The sequence below is a fragment of the Diadema setosum genome, chromosome 1, assembly GCF_964275005.1.
Source record: "Diadema setosum chromosome 1, eeDiaSeto1, whole genome shotgun sequence".
NCBI lineage: Eukaryota > Metazoa > Echinodermata > Echinoidea > Diadematoida > Diadematidae > Diadema > Diadema setosum.
The window spans coordinates 46,599,549-46,620,763 of NC_092685.1; the positions used below are offsets into that span (position 1 = coordinate 46,599,549).

General features: G+C 36.9%; 1 protein-coding gene across 1 annotated transcript; it reads right to left on the bottom strand.

The window, feature by feature from the left end:
* Window positions 1-1,874: 1,874 nt before the first annotated feature.
* Window positions 1,875-19,631, bottom strand: LOC140231478 (26S proteasome regulatory subunit 10B). Its single transcript, XM_072311613.1, has 12 exons — window positions 19,497-19,631; window positions 11,297-11,376; window positions 10,973-11,012; window positions 9,750-9,870; window positions 9,169-9,283; window positions 8,266-8,353; window positions 7,407-7,468; window positions 6,607-6,792; window positions 5,972-6,092; window positions 5,432-5,512; window positions 4,594-4,665; window positions 1,875-3,941 (listed from the first exon to the last, which is right to left on the bottom strand). The coding sequence occupies exons 1-12, from the start codon at window positions 19,585-19,587 to the stop codon at window positions 3,823-3,825; spliced, it is 1,176 nt and encodes a 391-aa protein (XP_072167714.1). The 5' UTR covers window positions 19,588-19,631; the 3' UTR covers window positions 1,875-3,822.
* Window positions 19,632-21,215: the final 1,584 nt, after the last annotated feature.

Here is a 21,215-nt window from a genome sequence, read left to right on the forward strand (position 1 = left end):
TTACGAGGAGCCAAGATTCGCGAAAGTGAAATGCATGTAAAAGTTTATGTGTGCACAATTTATCTGCATGTAGTATATTGGTAATTTTTTCATGGTCAGCAATTCATGAAAATTTTTTTGTACCACAAATCATGTTTCTGGTTTTACAGTATATCTCCTTCCCTCCAAAGTATTTTCTTTTCACTTGTATGATTGGCATAATTTGTGGAGAAAGGAATTACAAGGAACTGGCATTTCAAATTGAAAAGCATATGAAATTGGATGATTTGTGGGGAAACCCCAAAGTCTCCACTGTATACGCTGTTATTTTCGCGTACAGATATTTTCGCGAATAACAAGGTCATAGACGTTTTCGCACGATGTTGTTTTTGCAAATCGACGCCGATGCTTATGTTAATGCTCTATTAACACAGTGCATGGAGACACTTTCGCGTGTTGTTAAATTGGCGATCCAACTGTGATTCGCGAATTTCGCGAAAATTAAACCCTTGCGAAAATAACAACTTATACAGTATGTAGAAAAAATCCAAGAACATTGTGAATACTGTAAAGGTAAATTCCCCGGCATAAAGAGTTACCAAACAGTAAGTGATTGTAATTCAGTGGTTAAAATCCTGAACTCCTGAAATCCCTTCCAAAAATGGAGATTGTCCTTTTTCAAATACATGTATATGCATGCCCCCAAACTTTTTTGTCACTCACTGTCTGCCATAATTTTTTTAATCTTTTTTTTTTTCTTTCTTTCTGGTATGAAATGGAAATTTGCATCGTTTGACAGAAGTGATGAAATCTGGTGAAACTGGAAGTAAAGAGAGACATTTTATAGGACAGCACATTGTGTTTTAAACCAGCCTGGGTTTCATGCTGCCGTGGACAATACATGTATAGGCAAATTCTTTTATATGGCACAAGGAAATCAAAAGCAGATAACAAAAAGATAATGAATTGCCATTACAAAACATGAATGACAGGACTGTACTGTATTGAATGAGGATTTTTCATATGACAAGCTGAAGCACAATTTGTAGGTCCCAGTGACCTTGTTATAGATGGTATTTGCCTTTATACTTACAGATGCACATGTACCTGGGTGTAGATGTCATGATAAACTTGTACAAATGTGAAGATGTAAAATGTCTGAAAAAAAACAAAAAAAAAACGCAATAAATCAACCTCAGATTTCCGAGTATGATTGATAAGAGTCACACTGCAGTAGTTATTTAATGGTACATGAAGTACACGCGTATCTTGCAGGTACTCTGCTTCTGTATAACCAACAACTCAGGAAATTAACTCTTGACATGCCCAACCCAGTCAACAGCATCCTAAGTTTGCATATTCTGCTCAAATGCACAAACCCACCCAAACTGATAGATAAATCGCCAAATGTCACAGTACAATGAAAGCATTTCTCGTGATTCCATTTCTGTCATATGTAGCTTGCATTTCATGTGGTGATTGAATATCAAGTAGTTTTCTCTGCTGGATGGGTGAGTAAATACTAGTAGTATGTTCCTGTCACTGTTTTGTGTGCAAAAGTCATGGCTGTACCATAATGTAGCTACATGTACTGGTCATTTGAAAGAAAAACAATCTCAGATTTGTCATATAATTTACATCAAAGCACAGCTCTGCATTTTCTTCACAACTTCCGTCATTATATGTCCAGAATAAGAACAACCTGTAAAAGTTACACAGATTTGAAAAACAATGTTTTCTGAAAGCATGACTTATGAGGGATTAAAATTAATAGAATATAAAGAGAAGAGGACTTGAAAAGACCATCAACTTAGGCGATTATTTGACTTACGCAATAAGGCACAGAGGGCACATTTGACAGTGGTGTACACTAAAAGACACACATGAATGCCTGGTTGGTCTTTACAGAAAGTTTATTTACGTATATGCCATTACTGACACTGAATAACAGATCAGTCCACATGTATTAATGTGACTGTTAACAGAACAAAAATATCAAATATTTTCCCACTTTATTAAACTCCTTCACACCTCCCCTGGGACCAAATACTGGTACGAAGTGTGGTAACAATGTGATAACACTTGTATTGGACACTTTCCCTCCTTTCCTAGACTACAAACAACTTAGTTTGACCAGCAAGAAGAGCCCGACTGCACATATCTTCCATGGCTACATAATGATGTACAAAATTTGCTAGACTGTAGAGACATATTGTGCAGAAGATTATTAACCTTCTATTCAGTAAGGTACATATTCTTGAATATCTCCTTCATGAGCATATGCATACAACGTACAATGTACCATGCTTCCATCCTTCCTCAAATCAGAGACAAGTGCTTCATGTATCACAATCACTGGATACTCCTTGATTTGCATGAAATACAGTCAACCTTGCATATTCACAAGTCAAATCTATTTAGACTGAAGAAATAGCTTCAACTTGGAAAAAAAAAATTTGACTTACGAGGGATTAAAATCATAAGAATATAAAGAGAAGAGGACTTCAAAAGACCCTTGACTTGGGCGATTATTCAAATTACGTGAGGTTTACTTAAGCATTGTTGACTGTAATGCAAACTGAGATCTTTTACAATGGGGGAAGATGATACTTTAGCATGAGACGGGATGACACATTGCATACATAAAATGTGTCAAGTGCACATTAACTGAATGCAAGGGATGCTGTGTAGTCAATACACGTTAGTTTTTGCCTAAACTTGATCATCTTAACCATGCAACTCTACCATTTAAACACATTTAGGACATCTTTGTTCTGGCTCTCTAAACAGGTTGTGTCACAAGAGCTGAATATCATAACATGTTGAGATGGATGGCTGATCAGGTTAGTCATCTTTGCTCAGGGGTAAATGAAATCATTCCTTTCACACATGAAAATACAAAAAATCTGAATGCTCATCGTTAACACTTTTTAGATATGGCTGGCTTGGAAATTCTAAGAGCACATATGAAATCATACATTGTACATGTTAATTAAAGCTGTTTATCTTCTTTATTTCTGCAAACTGCCATTGTATGACCAAGAGCAGCACAATACACATAGACACATCCTCTCACAAGATGGTGCTTTAGCAAGGATCTTACACTCAACAGGCTCAGACATTCCCCTCTTGATCTAACACTTACCTAGAGAGAATTTTCTCAGTGAGAAAGTAAACTTGATTGAAATATTCACATACGCCGCACATTGATGAAAATTTTAGCAACGTGGGACAACTAGCAAGCTATGACATTCTCTGTCAGCGTCATGTTCAAAAGTAGCTTTACATGGGCTGTTTGACAAACTTGCTTTATAGCATGACCATCTCTCTCTAGTATAGCTCTACTCTCTTTGCTTTGTATTTGCAGTGACCAACATATATTTACTTCCTTGAATTGCTGTAATGTTGACTACCTGTTTCTTAGAAGATGCGCAGAAAAAATGTTCCACATATTTCCTGGACAAAGTCATGATCAAATGTTTCATATGAGAACAGAAAAAAAGCGAAAACAAATCTGTGATGTCTCATACAGGAGAGAATAAAAGAGAGCTACTATACCAGAGAAATTTCAGTCATAAAATTGTGACAATTCTACTGTCAACTGAACCCTGCTGTTTATTGTCACTGACGTCTTCAATTGTTTGTGTGACTTCAATAGAGTGAACACTGAATGAGCTGTAGCTATGTTGTGCTGCTTTCACTCAATTCTATTCCTCCTATCTTATTTCTGAGGTAAATTCCCCATCAGTTGCAATCCATGTCATATCTGAAACTACTGAGCCTTTATTCTTTTCCATGAATGAAAATTGTTTTCTTTTTCTTACAGTCCACAGAGAGATAAAGTTATACAGGTTTGTAGTCCAGCTTTGTTTCTAACTTCTTGTTATCTGAAACTTTCCTGACAGCCTTCATGAAGTCTTCGTCGACCACGTACTCGCGTTCTGCTCGTATCGCAAACATACCTGCAGCACAAATATAAACATTTAAAAAAATTAGTAACTTTATACAGTGCACTCCTGTTAAAACAAATGCTGATATTATGAAATTCTCGATTACAATGAAGTAAAAAAAATGTACTCTTTTGTTCAGTTTATAAGATAATGAAATTTCAATATAAAAAAAAAGAAAGAAAACAGCCAGTCCCGAGGGCTTCGTTATAACAGGAGTGCATTTCACACCCAGAACTTCACACACAGTCTCTTTATAATACATGTACATAATCAAACAAGAAAATGTATCTGGAATGAGAAGAGATAACACACTCTCTATGTGACGAACAAAGAAGCTGTCGGTCTGGCATTCAAGTGGAAGTGTCAGAAAATGTTTACTCAGAGCAAGTTGTTATCATAATCGGTGGTATGTGATGAATGTATTAATATTCAAACCAAACTGCCTAGACATGACACTCCACAACAAACTGCATCGTCATACATTATTTCATGTCATAACAACTAAAAAAATGCTATACAAACATGATAAAATATTTTTGTTTCAATCATACAAAACACACAACACAAATATGAATATGATGAATACATGTAGACTACTGTAGGGCGGTCAATCAGAGTTTTGACCAAGTGATAAGGCAAGTTGGTCAAACGGGCAAAATCTTACCAGCCTCTGTGCAAACATTCCTGAGATCTGCTCCATTGAATCCATCCGAGAGTTTGACAACAGCCTCGAAATCTACAAATTATCAGAGCGACAGAAATACACATATTACAGAATGCCACATTTGTGTATATATTACTGATTTAAGTTTTTCTTCACAAACAAAACAATATCACATAAAACAAAATTCCAACATATTATTTGCATATCTTAAAATGCAAAGTAATTTGATCAGACAGCAATAATTGTGGCCTAAAACGAAATACTGATGTAACATTTGCATCACACACTTAATTTATACCAATGTTATCAAAATGCCATCATGCATATGAGTGGAAATGACTTCTGAAACAGGAAGCTGGAAACTGATCACAGATAGGATCTAAAATGGGTACAAACCCTAAAAACTTAACATTGGCCCCAGCACAGTGCCCAGTTTGTTCAAACAAGGGGTCTCACGACATGGATTAAAGGCAAATTAGGGACTCTATCCATCATACTGGTACAAACTGGGGCTGATTTTTCAAGTTACTGTGATGTTTGTTTGTTTTTTTCTTTTTTTTTCTTTTTTCCTCACACAGCAGCATGTTTCATATGTTTCTGCTTGGAGTATGTGAAGCACTCAAAGCACTGAGCACTAAAATGTGGACTAACACCTGATCATCAGCAACGGTGTGAAAGGGCCTAGGATAAACTATGTAAAAAAGTTCCATGGGGTGGCTACTATACTTTCAGTCCCTGGCATCAATATGTTTTATGCACTGTACAATTTTGAAGTGATCAAGGGTCTATTTCCAGCTCAGGATAAGTGAACTTCATGAAGACCGACAGCATTACTCACCGATGTCGCCATGTTTTGTGATGGGGGCAGCATGAATCTTGAGAATCTCTAATCTGGCCTGCTCATTTGGAAGTGAGATTTCTGTTCAGACATATAAAAACAAATGAACATTATAAGAGAAGTTGAGGAATGCAAGTATTGGTGCACCTAAATCAAGTGGAATCCAAGCTTCTTCAGTTGTGACAATGTAGTATGTAATATCTGGCTTTTAGCAGGAAAAAGGTATATGCTCCATAAACGTAAAAAGTTCATGTATAGAGAAAACACAATTAGCATAAAATAAAGCAAAGATGGAACAAAATTTATACTAATTGTAAGCATTATGGTAAAGACACAATAATTTCAGCTAATTTCTGAGAATTAAGGGAAGTTGATGACAGATATGTGTTCAGCAGAGCTAGATGGCATGCCTGCATTTTACTTTGCAACCATGACACAGTTTCAGCTCAGTTTAGACTGTCAGGACAAATAAATATGCAGGGTATCACTATTGCATCATGAGGTGATCTCATGTGATGATGATGAAGTTTGGCTTCATACCTATCTTTCTGTCGAGCCTTCCCGGTCTGAGGAGGGCGGGATCTAATGTGTCTGGTCGATTGGTGGCCATAATGATCTTGACTTTACCCAAGGTGTCAAACCCATCCATCTGGTTCAAGAGCTGCACAGGAAAAAATAATAGATATGAATGTCAAACTCTTATCATTGACAAATCTTTCGGTCACAGAGCAGTGCTACTACCAAACACAAGCCTTGAAAACAGTGGAGATGCCAAAAGTTCCAGCTTTCTAAAACTATTTTCCTGAGCACTACCTTGGAAAAAAAAAATACCCCCCCCCCCCCCCCCAAATAAAAAGGGGGGAAAAAACACCCAACAACGAACGACCAGCAAACTTCTGGCACCCACAGTCCTGAGAGACAAACAGATATTACATTAAATGATACTAGTCATATCTAACACCACTCATAATGACATCAGATACAATCTAATTCAGTATTGATATTCAATGCTACATTATTACATTCAATACATTCAGAAAAATCCTTTGCTCATCTACTTCGCATTACACTTTCAAAACTTATGCTTTCCACAAGTGGGGGAATGTAAATTTATTGACAGAAGCTGACACTATGCATCAACACATGTCAACAAAACTAAAGTCCTATCCCCTCACCTCCATCAACGTTCTCTGAATCTCTCGATCAGCTGACGTTCCCTCAGAGAAACGCCTACCACCGATGGCGTCGATCTCATCCATGAAGACGACACATGGCTCGTGATCCCTGGCGTATGCAAACATTTCTCGGATCAAACGGGCGCTCTCTCCGATATACTTGTCTACAATGGCGCTGGAAACCACCTGTGGAGCAACAAAATGAAAATTGACTCCAAAGTACTAATGGTAAAATAACGAGAGACCATGGGTCTGTGCCAGGAAGAGATGTTCTCTTCACACAGTATGCTGATGCAGAGTAAAAGTATCAAGGCAAAAAAAAAGATATTTTGGTTGGTTTTTGGTTCTAGTTTTGCACAGTAATTTCAGGCTGACAACTCACAAATTTACCTTTCAAACTTCATGCCTCATGTTAAATCCAATGCACAATAATCTCCACATATTCAATTGGCATTGTGCAGAAACAGATTTTTTTTTTTTTTATTCCATTTTGTCTTAGAAATATTTGCTTAGTTAAAACTTTCATTACATCAGGTACAATTCTATGTTTCTTCAAATAGATAACTATCAAGATGCACAATGCTATCTTTGCATTCTGATTTTTTGTCTGTGCATTGTATTCATGTATTTTGCCCATTCATCATCTTTGACTCTTGCAGTCCGACCCTTCAGCGGAAGTGACGTTGATCAATGGATCTTATATACTAATGAATAAAATAGAAACCCAAACACAAGCTTTATATAATTCAAACACAACCCTGAAGAAACACTCACAAGACACACATTCTTGTCAAACTTACCTTGAGGAAATTTGCATCTAGTTGACTGGCAACAGCCTTTGCAAGCAAAGTCTTTCCAGTTCCTGTACATAGGAAAAGAACAAATAAAAATAAATTGATCCAAGTCACTAATATCTTGTTCTTAAGCATTAATTTAGTTATATAAGGTGAATTGAGGGAAAGCAACTGAGACAGAAGTTGTATGGAATGAATTCCATGAAATAGGACTCGGGGAAAGGTACGTGCAAACTGGACGAGAAAGAAGAAAGCTGGTTGTGTTTGTGCAACTGATAATCATTAAGAATACACATGAAGACCTCACATTTGATGTAGTGGCAACATGTACATCTCATTGCTCATATAGAATTTTGCATTAAAAAAGAAAAAAATCCTTCAATAGTATATGTTATCAACTGCCAATGTCTTAGGGTCTATCTTTATGAAATCTTCAAAATCTTAAGCAGAGCTATAAGAATGATGTCATTTGATGAAGCTTGAATAATATCATTGATACTTTCAAACAAACCAAATGAAGAGTATAATGCATGTGATATCTCATTTTTATGATTTTACCTTGTTTTATTGATGTAAATATCATCTCAGTAGATGAACTTTTCTGAAAGGGATATAGGTGCTGAATTTTGTATGCACTTACATACTATATTGGTCCAATTAATTTATGCCTCCTTTTTGTTTCTGCGATATGTTTTAATGTTTCAAAAAGTTTAGTAGTAGGAGTGAAAAACCACTCTCACAGCTTCCTTGAAACCATATGCAGTTTAGCAATTTATGATTGTTATTTACGATGAAATGAAATGATTTCTCCCATATTGGGGAGGAGGTTGAAGCAGATGATCATAGATAACTTTTCCAAGCATACCTGGTGGTCCATACAAGAGGCACCCTTTGGGTGGAGTGATTCCAACTCGTTGGAACAGCTCTGGGTTCAACAGGGGCAGCTCTATTACCTGTAGTGGAGCAAAAGAACAAAACAGATAAATGGGACGAAAGTCAACATCACGGCATGATAAATCTTATTGAGGCGATGAGTATAGATCAGTCAACTGACATATTCAAAGTTTATGCATAACTTGGTAACACAGACTTTCCTTGCAACCCATTTAAAGCTTTCTCTAGAGACTTGCCCGAGGGTTGCCCTACATGCCAACAACGGACAAATTCAAATTTCCCGCAAGCCTTTGAAACAAAGACTTCCTGACTACAATAAGGCTCCCCCTCCACACCCAAGGTTTGCCTGAGATAGCAACAATTATAAAATGGACTTTAGAATCTCTGCAATCTGATTGGTCAATTGTCTTTGATTGCATTGATTTCTACTGATCCACACTGAGCCATGCGTCCGGTAAAATCTGAACGCATGGCTCAAGTTTTGTATAGTGTTGTAGGTGTACTTATGTACAGGCCTATTTCGTGGATCAGTGAGAATTGGATGCTCTCGTTTAACTTTGGAACAGTCTAAAACCCACTCACTGCACTCGTGGTTTAAGCTGTTCCAAAGTTAAACTCGTGCATCCACTTCTCACCGATCCACTCTGTCCTGTGCATCATTTGTATACTAATGCACATAAAGTCCATTCCAAGAATTGAAATGCTGTGAGAATGGTAAGATGGATGGACTAGCTTGTCATTGAATCCTGAGAGGAAAAACACCCATAATTTCAATTCACCAGTAAACTGGCCAAGACAAGCCTTTGTATTATGCACATCTCTTTCAGCACCTGGCAAACAGCAACAAAAGTGCTAGCACACCCTAAAAACTCACCTCTCTCAGTTCTCTGATCTGTTCTGCTAGACCTCCTATAGCCGAGTATGAGACATTTCCTGGATCTTCGTGCGACATGTTGTACACCAGTGGGTCAACTTCTCTTGGTAGATACCTGCATGTGTGACAACAAACGGCACAGCAAAATCAGATGTGCACATATTTTAGTTCTTTTGAATATCCTGTCAATGGCTGGGTGTACAATGAAAGTTCCAAATGAGTTTTCATATAAACGGCAAAGTCATGGTTAGCTTCATGTAAATGATACATTCTAGTACCGCAATAAAAAAAAAAAAAAAGGTACTTTGAGTGCCACACAAAACAGTCAATGTTGGCATAGTTACTTCAATCAGCAACAATGGAGGGATAATTCAATAATGTACACTTTACAGTAATGAGCAAATTTTAACAAAATCTTACAAAAGATATGACCATAATTCAATCTCAGATTCATATATGTGTATTTACCCATGACAATAAAATAGTGGCAGGGGGATAGTATCAGGTAAATGAATAACAAAACATTTGAAATAAGGTATAAGGGGATTTGAAAATTGAACCTGTTTGCAGAGTTCACTAACCTCATGATAGTCAGAGTGGTCATGTCAAGGGCCACCCGAGTTCCCTGCTTGAGTTTTGTCTTGTCGAGTCCTCTCCGGCAGCCAACCACATATCTGGGACCATTTGTTGCCTTCACGATGACTTCAAACACAAAGGGACATGTATACATTGAGAACATAATGAAGTTGTACTAAGCATACCTTTCTTATATGAAAGTCCTGAAACTTTGAAAGGTACACAAAGGGCTGATTCCATCCATTCAAAAGGTATAAATAATTACGAATTGTCCTTAGGCGAAGGAAAAAAGAAGAAAACATGCTTAGCGTCCCATTCGATTCCCTTTTTTAGTCTCTTTGTGTCTCTTTTACTGGAAAAAACTGTTGTCAAAAAACAAAGAAATAAATGATCTTTTTCGAAATATTTTGATTTTTTTTTTTTAAGGAAAAGATCACATTTTATATTCAGAAAGATTGATAAACTGATCTCATATTCTGAGTTTAAGTGGGGCTCGTCATCCCCCCTCCTACCCCCAAAAAAGTTTGTTTTTTGAAAATGTGGCAGGCAGATATTTTGAAAAAGAAAAAAGGGCCTCTTCCTTCCTTTTCATCGAGATGCAGAATGCTAAACTTTTTCTTTTCCTTTATCAATACTGAGGATCATTTTAACAATTTTAAAAGGAGAGAAAAAAGAATAAATCTTTTGTCATACTTCTACACTCCCTAGCAGTACTGTATAAACTTCCAAATAAACTTCAAGTTTGGTTTTAGGCAATGTGCAGTATCCCCTGGAAGCCAGGACACATCTGTGATCCCAAAGCAACACATAAATGAGGTCCAGAGAATACAAAAAAATCAGGTCAATCTATTTCAAAGTTGAGCCAAGCTGTATGTAAGCCATACAATGACACATTCAACGGCTACTTTCACAGATTTGCAGACTGTTAAGCTGCCTGTGAATGTCACTGACAGAACTACACTGTAATTTGTGCCTAAAATGTCACAAACCTTTCACTTTATAAGAACCCTATTTCATGACTCAACCCATGATATATCAAGGACTATATCTAAACACAGACTTAGTGACAAAGGCTGATTACTCTGACAAACTTGCGAAAAATCCTTTTCTTTTGAATGAAGCTGGATGTTTATGTAAAGATATCATATTTTGGTGATTCAAGCAGCAATATTCATTGATTTCAGTAATGATTACTGGAAGAAAATTAATTAAATAACACAAAACTTACACTTCTCTTCTGTAAGCTGTTTCAGAACCTCACCAACAATCTGTAAGAACAAAATGAATAGTTAAACATTCATGGTGACATTAAACTGCTGTAGGCCTACTTATAAAAACAAATTCGAAAAACATTTGAGAGTATAATGCACTCTTAAGAAATAAAACAGATAAATATATTTTGCAAATACAGTAATGACTGATATAGTACTTACTTAGAAAACAAATGGAAAATAAGACTATCACCTTGTCAACTACTTGGCCATGTTGGGTATCACCTGTTTTCAGCTGATATGATACAAACCTGACACAGTGGGACTGATGTTCAACTTACCTGACCAACACTTTGCAAAGCTTTCAGATCATTTTCCGACTTGTCATATTTCTTGGTAAGCTCCTTTAGATTCTCCCGCACTGTGATAGAAAGATGAATGATGTAAGACATTTTATGATTAGCCAGATTACTGAACATTACAATTTGTTGAATTCAGTGGGTTGAGAACAACATGCCACATATCTGAGGTTCTAAAGTCTGACAAATCTTTGTAAATCAGCTTGGTAAAAATGGACATAATCGACCTCATTTTGTCAGTCTGTCATAGACATGACCATCATACAGAATACATGTGAACTAGAGTAATCATCCGTTTGCGACAGGGTGCCTATTTGCAGCAGGGACAATTTTATTCATCTGTTAATCGATAGTGTTACAGGAAGTGAGGGTTGACTCTAGTAGCTAGTACATTGTATTTTACAGTTTATAGTATTAATATCTCGCAACTGATTGGATCTTTTCATCAACGTATGAAACAACCACTGCCGCAAATATGCACTCCGTCTCAAACAGATATGATTACTCTAGATCTAGTCCAGCCATATAAATAATAATATAATAATTGATATGATTTATATAGCGCCAAATCCACTCTGCAGAGTGCTCTAGGCGCGGAAGGAAGAGAAAGTGAAAGAGATAAAGGACATACAAATATCAAGTACATGTAATAAGTAGTCAAATTGAGGCTTTAAACAAGTGAGTTTTTAGACTGCTTTTAAAGGAGTCTGATGAAGAACAATTTCTTACGGCTGAAGGTAAGTTATTCCATAAGGTGGGAGCAGCATGGCCAAAGGCACGTGTGCCCCATATTGTAGTGAATCTAGGAATTATCAGAGAACCGGAGTTGGATGAGCGTAAAGATCTAACAGGGATGTAATTATGGAGTTAGTCAATGTTATACTGAGGAGCAGCGCCCTAAATGCAATGAAAAGTCAAAAGTAAAATCTTTAAAATAATGCGATCTTTAACTGGTAACCAATGAAGTGATCTCAAAATAGGGGTGATGTGAGTGTGCTTCTTGGATAGTGTGATGATGCGTGCTGCCGCACATATAAAATTCATATAAAATTCAGTTCCATCAAACAACATACAGTAGCCTGACTAGTAACCGCTCACCCCTTAGCGCACGAGTGTAGTTGATGATGACCGCGAATATCTGCCCTACATTCTCGAATGCGCACTGCACGCACTGCAGTACGCGTGTGCGCAATGCTAAGAATTCGATGCTCAAACAAATTGCAATATTCAAAGTATTCACGACTATTTTATGATGTTTAAATGCAATTAGCCACATCTGAGATTCCCGATGGCCGGAAAGGTCTCGTCTACTGGAAGTTAGTGAGTAGGCCGTGATTTTTTAGTTAAAATCCCACAAAGTTGAGATAAGTCGTACGAATAGGCGCTAGTCGTCGACCTGACAACTGTCGGCAAATAACTGAACGATAGTAGTGCACGTATTTACGTGAAATTGCGTACGCGAACAAAAAAAGTTCGAAACTCGTACAGAGATTGCTCTTGACTAGTTACCGCTCACCCCCCCCCCCCACTACAATTACGTGTGTACAGTATGTGGCGCGTGCGCTTTCAGACCACTGATTTATTACCTCCCCCCTCCTCCCCCCCCCCCCCTAACTATCCTCTTGGATTTCCGACGAAGTGGGAGGCCCCCGAAAATTCAGATTTCAAAGCAATTGACATTTAGTGCATTCCTCTATTGTGACATTGCTATGAATAAATATATAATTATATACATACATATACATACGATTACAACTCGATCGTTATTCATAAGGTTCGTTAGTCCCAAAATGAAATACTGGTAAGGTTTCAAATAAAAATGTCCCCGTTTCTCGAACATTATATCGAGTTTTCCGAAGTACACGTTCCAGGAAGTCAAAAAAGGAAATTGCAGCTATCTATACTGAAGCAATATGAGGAGATGATTTCAAAACTCACATGAAATCCAAACAGAAAAGAGAGTTGAAGAAAAGAAAGGAAGAGAAAGAGAGAGAAACAAAGGAAAAAAAGAAGAAGGCACAAAGACATTGAGAAAGAAGAGGGAAGATCTAAAGAAGAAGATAGAAGAGATGAAGTTGGGTACAGGAAAAAGAAAGATCACAGAGATGAGATTGCGATGAGGATAGAAGAAATGAACCATAACAGAAGGAAGAAATGAAGTTGGAAGAATCTGAGTGCAAAAAAAAAAAAAAAAAAGAGAGAGAAGTGAGTTTGGAAGAAGAAATGTAAAACTAGAGAGAAGAAAACAAAGAAGATGACTCTACGAAGAAGAATTGCGTAGAAGAAAAGAAAAAAAAAAGAAGAGGAACAAAAAGGAAGGAATTGAATCAGATGATGTTAGATATGTATGTCCAACATGCAGGAAAGAAGAAGCCGTGAAGATCAATGGGTTTCTTGTGATTTTTGCGACACATGGTTTCACTTGGAATGCAGTGAACTTACAATAAGGTTGAAGAAGACATATCAAAATACATGTATCGGTGTCCTTTCTGCTGAACTGAAAGGGGAGCATTATCGCAGTCTCTCTCTCTTCCCTTCTTCCTTTTGGATAACCTTGCGTACCAGTGAAAAAAAAAATGATCTTGTTCATATTGTATTTAAATGAAATTTTCAAAATGATATTTTGAATAACTGTATATTCAAAATAGTGTTGAGGTGTGTGTAGATTATATTGACCTTTTCTTTTCTCAGACGATGTGCGTCGACATTATAAAACAAATGATACGTATGAGCGAGCGGCTGAAAAATACAGGTATTTACAGGACTCAAAAATGATATTGGGCAATTCCGCAGTTAGGTGGACATGACATGGATAAAAGAAATGTGCCTCTTTATCTTACCCTTTAATCTAGGTATCAACTAATGCCATGGATGTTCACCAATCATTAGGGTCTTTCAAATTCAGTAGATTTTATTTTTCGTATTCATTGATTTTGTGAGATCTAAAACCATCATTTAAAATGTACATATGGGACTGGGGACGCTGAAATTCACTTAAATGCAAATTACAGTGGGTTCCTTTGAAATTTTTTCCTCAAAGTTTTGCTAATGGGTAAAAGATGAATACATTTAAATACTCCAGAAGTCATGTGACATTTTGTCAATTACAAAAGGGGGAAATGACCTGCGGAATTACTCCGGACAAATGTAACGTTACTAACCGTAACGTTACTAACCATGCTTTTGGGGGTCTAGCTAAAAAATTATTGGTCGAACTGCTAAAAAAATTTGCATGAACATTTGTCATGATGCAATAATTGAAATTAATGCAACACTTTGTTTGAAGTAACTTGAATTTTTGCACACTTTTTGTTACAAGACATTGATTTTTTTGTCATGTCCTTTTTTCGTAACGTTACTAACCAGCCCTTTAAGTTGCTATAGCAATTCTAATATTTCTGGGATTGTGTTCATTCTTTTCTGTATCATAAACCTGGGAAGGATGAACATGTTTTTGACATAATTTTGACTTGAAGTGAATAAATGGTAATTTAGTGGTAAAAACAAATATCTAAATTTGTTCAAATGTAACGTTACTAACCGCGGAATTGCCCTATTGCTGTTATGACTATATCCCATATAATATTTTTGCTGTATATGAAAATATATATATATATATATATATATATATATATATAGTTATACCACTGAAGTTTGTTTTTGTGCATCTTTATTTCAGACATATTTAACGAAAATTACTAATATGACTGAAATTTTAAGCACAAACATACTCTTGCATTCGTAAGATTTATTATCATATTAAAAGTATCACATGTTTGAAGGTATACAATGTTTGAAAAGATCGCCAGCCTTGCTGTAGATTTGCCTGTTTATGAAATTTTGCAGATACTTTTTTTTTTTATAATAACATTTTTCGAAGTGCTCATAACTGGTATGTTTTTATTCTTTTTCAGCATTTCCTAAATTCACCAGAATGTCTGGGGGACTTTCCATTCAATATATATATAGAATTAAAAGCTTGTGTGGTGAACTGTATAAATATGTTTACTTCTAGTCCTTTTTCATATACTTATAATTAATTCCATGGAAATTGGGATGCAATGATCAACAAGAGATTATATCAATGTGTGATCACAAAGGTATGAGGCAACCCCCCCCCCCCCACCTCCTCCTCCTCCTCCTCCCGCTGAGCGAGATTGTCGGCGCTAACGAAACAATAATTTTTGCATGCATGAAAAGGCAGTTTTCTTTTCTTAATTACGCACCCCCCCCCTCCCTGCCTCCAAAAAAAAAAAAAAAAAAAAAAGCCTGGTTACGGGCGTGGTTTGACTCCATGACATCCAGGCAATCACACTTTGGTATTTAGAGGTTAATTTAAACATTACGTTTTATCTATGGTGGCCAATTTGAGTGAATCCTGGCGTTATCAACGGTGTTAAGATAATTATGTTTACGCCATGTTGGTGTAAGAATTTTAACACCCTGATTTTGCCAGTTTATAAGTTATGTGACCTTGAAACGGGTGGTATCTAAGTCCACACTTTGGTATAAAGGTTAAATTTATTGTTTTCAGGCTATATGTTTCTGTATTTCGTAGAATGATGTATACCGATAAGCCTTTTGTTTTATGGAAAGTTTTGAGCCTAAAACCAATTTATGCCAGTTCTGAAATCCATACTGTAATAGGCCTACAGACATTGACAGAGCACGCCGTCTATAGGCTTTTAATGGATGGGTGATATAATGATGTTTATAACGAAAGCTTTGTTGAAAAAGTTGTGAGACACTGACATTACATAATCAATTGAATGGATTTCTTTTGGAAAGTTCCTTGTTTGCCATGTTTGTACAACTTGAAATGATCCTAGAAAAAAAATGGAAGAAACAGAAAGCAAGAAAAGAAAAAGAAAAAAAGAAAAGGAATATTAGAATAAAACAGCGGAGGGCACTGGTATAATGCACGTGAATTTATTTGCATTGGATCTATTCTGCGTTTTAGATGTTTTAATAATTGATCGCTATACATCAAAGACCTCACGAATCATTCATTTCAGTACATTATGAATAATGGCTATTTCATAACTTGTGTACAGGGGAATCCTTTTCTAACGAGATCGGATACAGCGAGAATACGCTTATAACGAGATAAATCGTCCGGTCCCAAATATAATTATGTGCATGTTAGCCTAAATGGAGATTTGGAGTTCCGGCTATTGCGAGATAATTTTCGGGCCTAAAAACGGAGAAAAGCAAAGATGAATTTGTGCGGATTTTCATACAACGACAACTTATTCTCTTTTAAGCCGAACTTAACAATGGGCAAAATCACGCTTTATTTCAAAATCAGAAAAGGTTAATTCTCCGTAATTATTTGAACTATCGTTTCGTGCAAACAGACTAACATAATTATGCCAGTGCCAAACAGAAGCAATCAAGGTGATAACACGGCACTACAAGTTCATAAAGTCTCTTTCCGAGGGCCGTGATGGAACAGCATCGGAATATTTAGAAGCTATAGCCTTCGCTATTTATGCCGAAATGTCATCACAAACGCTACAATTCGAATTAACGTTATCTAATGGCTTAAACAAGAAAAAAATATGGTGTATTTGATACAGTATAATGTTTACGTATCCTAAATGTTTCCAAAGATATACGTAACGGGAATATCTTTGAGCGGCGAACACAGCGAATTGTATATTTTTGGGAGCTTTGAACATGTTCAAAAATCCTTTGCGATAGAAAGAACTGCTTGTTAAAATTAAAACTGTTCTTGAGTTTGATCGCAACCGTTACCGAGCCCTGACGAAAGTTAGAATCTGCCATTATTCGCTGCTTTCGCAAACATTGGCCGCTCAGTTAGATACCCATTTACGTAACTTTGATAAGATGAATTGAATTAAATGTCAAAATTAAAATACGATGGGATCGTATGCTAAAATTGTAATTAAGTCAACTATATATAGCCTATCGAAATACATTATATTTCACTCGATTTTGCAATCCACAGTTAGCCGGTATGATATCTATACGTGGTTTTCGTTTTCTTAATAAAACGGCATTGACCCATCAAAGTCGTCGGGTAAAACATTCACGCAAAGCACGCATTCAACCTCATGCATCACAACCGAGAAGCCGTTTCCCTGGAAGAAATAAGAGATGAGAGTGTAAATTGTGGTGTAAACTTTCACCATAGTACACGTGGTTTATATCAGTAATTTGTCATAAAATGAAGGATACATTCGGATTTAACTCACAGCTTTCATCCACGCGAGTTACGCTAAACGCAGCGTTGATAGCGCGATACTTTACCTGTAGTTGCATAAATTTTGCTTCATCTCTCTCTCTCTCTCTCTTCTCAGATGTGCAGATTGATCAGCATAGGGCTAACAAAAGGAAGGCCCCATATACGATATGATTATATGATTTGTCAAATCTGAAATATTTGATAACATGTGTCTAGAACAAAAATAATTGTAATCATCGCGAGAATGCTCTCTCATTTTCCTGTCGCATTTCTTGTTTTTCTGTTCATCAATATGACGTCGTCATAATAAAATGCAGGTAGCCCAATGTTAATAGAGCATTTATATATAAAGTGTAAATTCCACAAGCGTTAGGATACAACGAGAATCCGGATATGACGAGCAAAATCACCCGGAACCGACGATCTCGTTATAACGGGATTCCCATCTATAAAATTTTATTTTCGCAACTATAAATAAGCAGACCCGTCTTCCACATAATAATAATAACGACACATATCCAATGCAGCATACTTACACAATAAAGAAAGTGAACAACAACAAACCGAACATTAATGTGATATTAGATTGTTCGAATTCGGACATGGAAATTGAATACAATTATATAGAATATACACCACACCGTATGCTGCAAAAAAATTATGTTTATCTCAGCCTCTGCACACGTGTTGGCAGACTTGCCCTTTGCTAGTTAGCATCATTCAGAAAGGGACTTATCATCATTCAGAGCCTTGTAATGTGCGGCGCGCGCGCCATGTATTATAGTGAGCGGCTACTAGTCAGGGGTGAGCGGCTACTAGTACAGGATGTAACGACGAAGGTATCGCGCGTGTATTCCGTTATAGGACTTCGTGAGCAGATGATCGTAATACACATATATGAAAGAGCAAATCGCCAACCACATTTCACAGGATTGGATCGGGAAGAAGATAATTTGGTAAAGTTATTTACAATAAAGTATCAAAGTGAGCGGTTACTAGTCAAGCTACTGTACATTTGTACTGTACGAGCTGAAATTTTCGCGTACAGATATTTTCGCGAATTGCTACTTGGAGGACATTTTTGTGTGTTGTTAATTTCGCGGTTGCGAGGGTCTGACTGAACTTAGTTATTCACGCGGTTATTTTCGCGGTTCAAAGGCGATTCGCGAAATTCGCGAAAATAAAACCACCGCGAAAATTTCAGCTCGTACAGTAGATCTACATTGTAGACTAACATGGGTCTAGTGCCATGGCACAACCACTGCACTGCACTGCACTGGCTGGTCCACTGGATAGTTGCACTGATCATTGCTGATTGATCATTTAAAATACTGTAAAAGTTGAAATTTTCCCGGTGTTGAAATTTTCCCGGTGTTGAAATTTTCATGCATTTCGCGCAACCAGCACGCGAATATTTTTGCTTGCCACATGCTCCACAAGTTGATGTCTTGATTCCGCGGGATAAAAAAGCATGAAATTCTTCTTACCCAGCTGAGCGCGAAAAATTAGTCACACGAAAATATCCACTTTTTACTTCAGTAACGTTAATGTTAGGTGGTAGGCCCTCGACCCTCTAACAAACTAGTTTTATTAAATTAATAACTAATGGAGGAATCGATTTATCATAAAAGTCATAAACATTGCTTGGTGATGGCAGGAGAGAAGTGGCTACAGAGCTGTGACGAGTGACAGGCGATTCAGACAAAGCAAAAAATTGAATTGCGCTATGACAACTATATTCAATGGGATCAGTACATGTAGCCAAAACAACAGCGGGTTTGCATTGCCCCACCGCCGCGGCCAAGGCCGGTTGTTCAGTACGAGCAGCCCACTGTATGAGACAGGCGACACAGCAGTGACTCGGCACAATAGAGGGTACCTACCCCCACTAAATACATCAATTAAATTTGCCTCAATGCGATCAAAATATGTTTCATTTGGCAGCCATTATTGTCACTCGATATTCCTACTCACTTTCTTTGAGACGAGCATCGAGTTCCTTATGTTCAAGCAATTTCTTTCTGTAATCTTGGATTGCCTTCTCTCTAGCACTGGGATCCGCCATGATGAAATCTTCGGGACATCTAATACATAGTATACTAGGTGTACATGCAGTACGTACACAGTGTGCATGTGTAAAACGTGTGCACAGTATGTGTACCGTGATCGCAAGTTCGTGTGTAATATAATATCGTCGCAGTAGTCAGGCGGCGCCGCCGATTCGACTTGCACATGGATTCAATGTTAGGCGTACAGAAAGCTAGACACTTGTTAAGACGTTGCCAATTTGGAGCACGCTGTGTGCAGAACCATGATCTCTAAGTAAATTTCATAGAGATACACATCATCATCACCGTCATCACCACCACCACCACCACCACCATCATCATCATCATCTTCATCATCACCATCATCGTCATCATTATTGTCAATAAATATAATAAATCCGGGACAAATAAAAGTTATCATCTAAAAAGAGTAAAAAAAAAAAGAGTATAGGGTAAAATCTTACAACCACACTACTCAGGCCTATTGGAGGAGATGAGGATTGGGCTTTCAACTTTTTTACAAGATACCAAGAAACTACTTATGTATAGTAGTACAGAGCATACAATTCTAAGAGGAATTCAAAGTTTATTTGATGAAAATCGGCTTTGGAGTGGTTGAGACCTAGACAAAGTAAAACAAAGCGATCGTATAAGTGGGTCCCTGTTTGATAGGATCGCTCTGTTTTGGATTTCTCAGCCATTTCAAAACCAATGTTCATGAAATAAACATTGAATTGCTATTGGAATTACATGTTCTTTCAGATTTCATAAGAGGTTTCTCATTATCTCACAAAAAAGAAATGTCAGAAACCTGAAGTTAGATCTCAACCCGTTGAAACTCTAAGATCCCTTTAATCAAAATCGGATGAAAATGAAGGAAGTTATGAAATTTAGGGAAGTGTCGATAATTTTAACAAAACAGTTCTTTAGCAGTCAAAATGAATATGTAAATACTGAATTGATGATGTCATTACCTTACTCTCTGCCATGCACATCATGTAGACCCTACATAAAATCATGATATTGCAGATGTTTTTTTTTACTCAAACAGAATTATCCCCCAGTCTCAAATCCTGATACATCCGACTGATTATATAGTTTGAAGTTATTCAACAAGAAATATAATATTTGTAATTCTATAAAAAAAAAAATTGAATTTTCGCCACTTCTTAGTATAATATGGCTATAACAATTGTGGGGAGATGACATCAGCAGCCCTCTCATATGCGGGTGCTGTTTGTTATTCCGAAAGTTCGTTAATCCGAAACACACAAATTTCCTATACCTAAAGGTTCGTTAATCCGAAAATGAAAAAGGGTTCATTAATCCGAACATTAAGTGGTGTTATTCCGAAGGTTCATTATTCCGAAGGCTCGTTAATCCGAAAATGAAATAGGGTTCGTTATTCCGAAGGTTCGTTGATCCGAAATGAAAATAGCGTCCGTAACGAACCTTCGGAATAACGAACCTTATTTCATTTTCGGTTTGATAAACCTTCGGAATAACGAACTTTATTTCATTTTCGGATTTACGAACCTTCGGAATAACGAACCTTATTTCATTTTCGGTTTGATAAACCTTCGGAATAACAAACCTTATAAAATTTTCGGAGTAACGAACCTTCGGAATAACGAACTGTAACCGT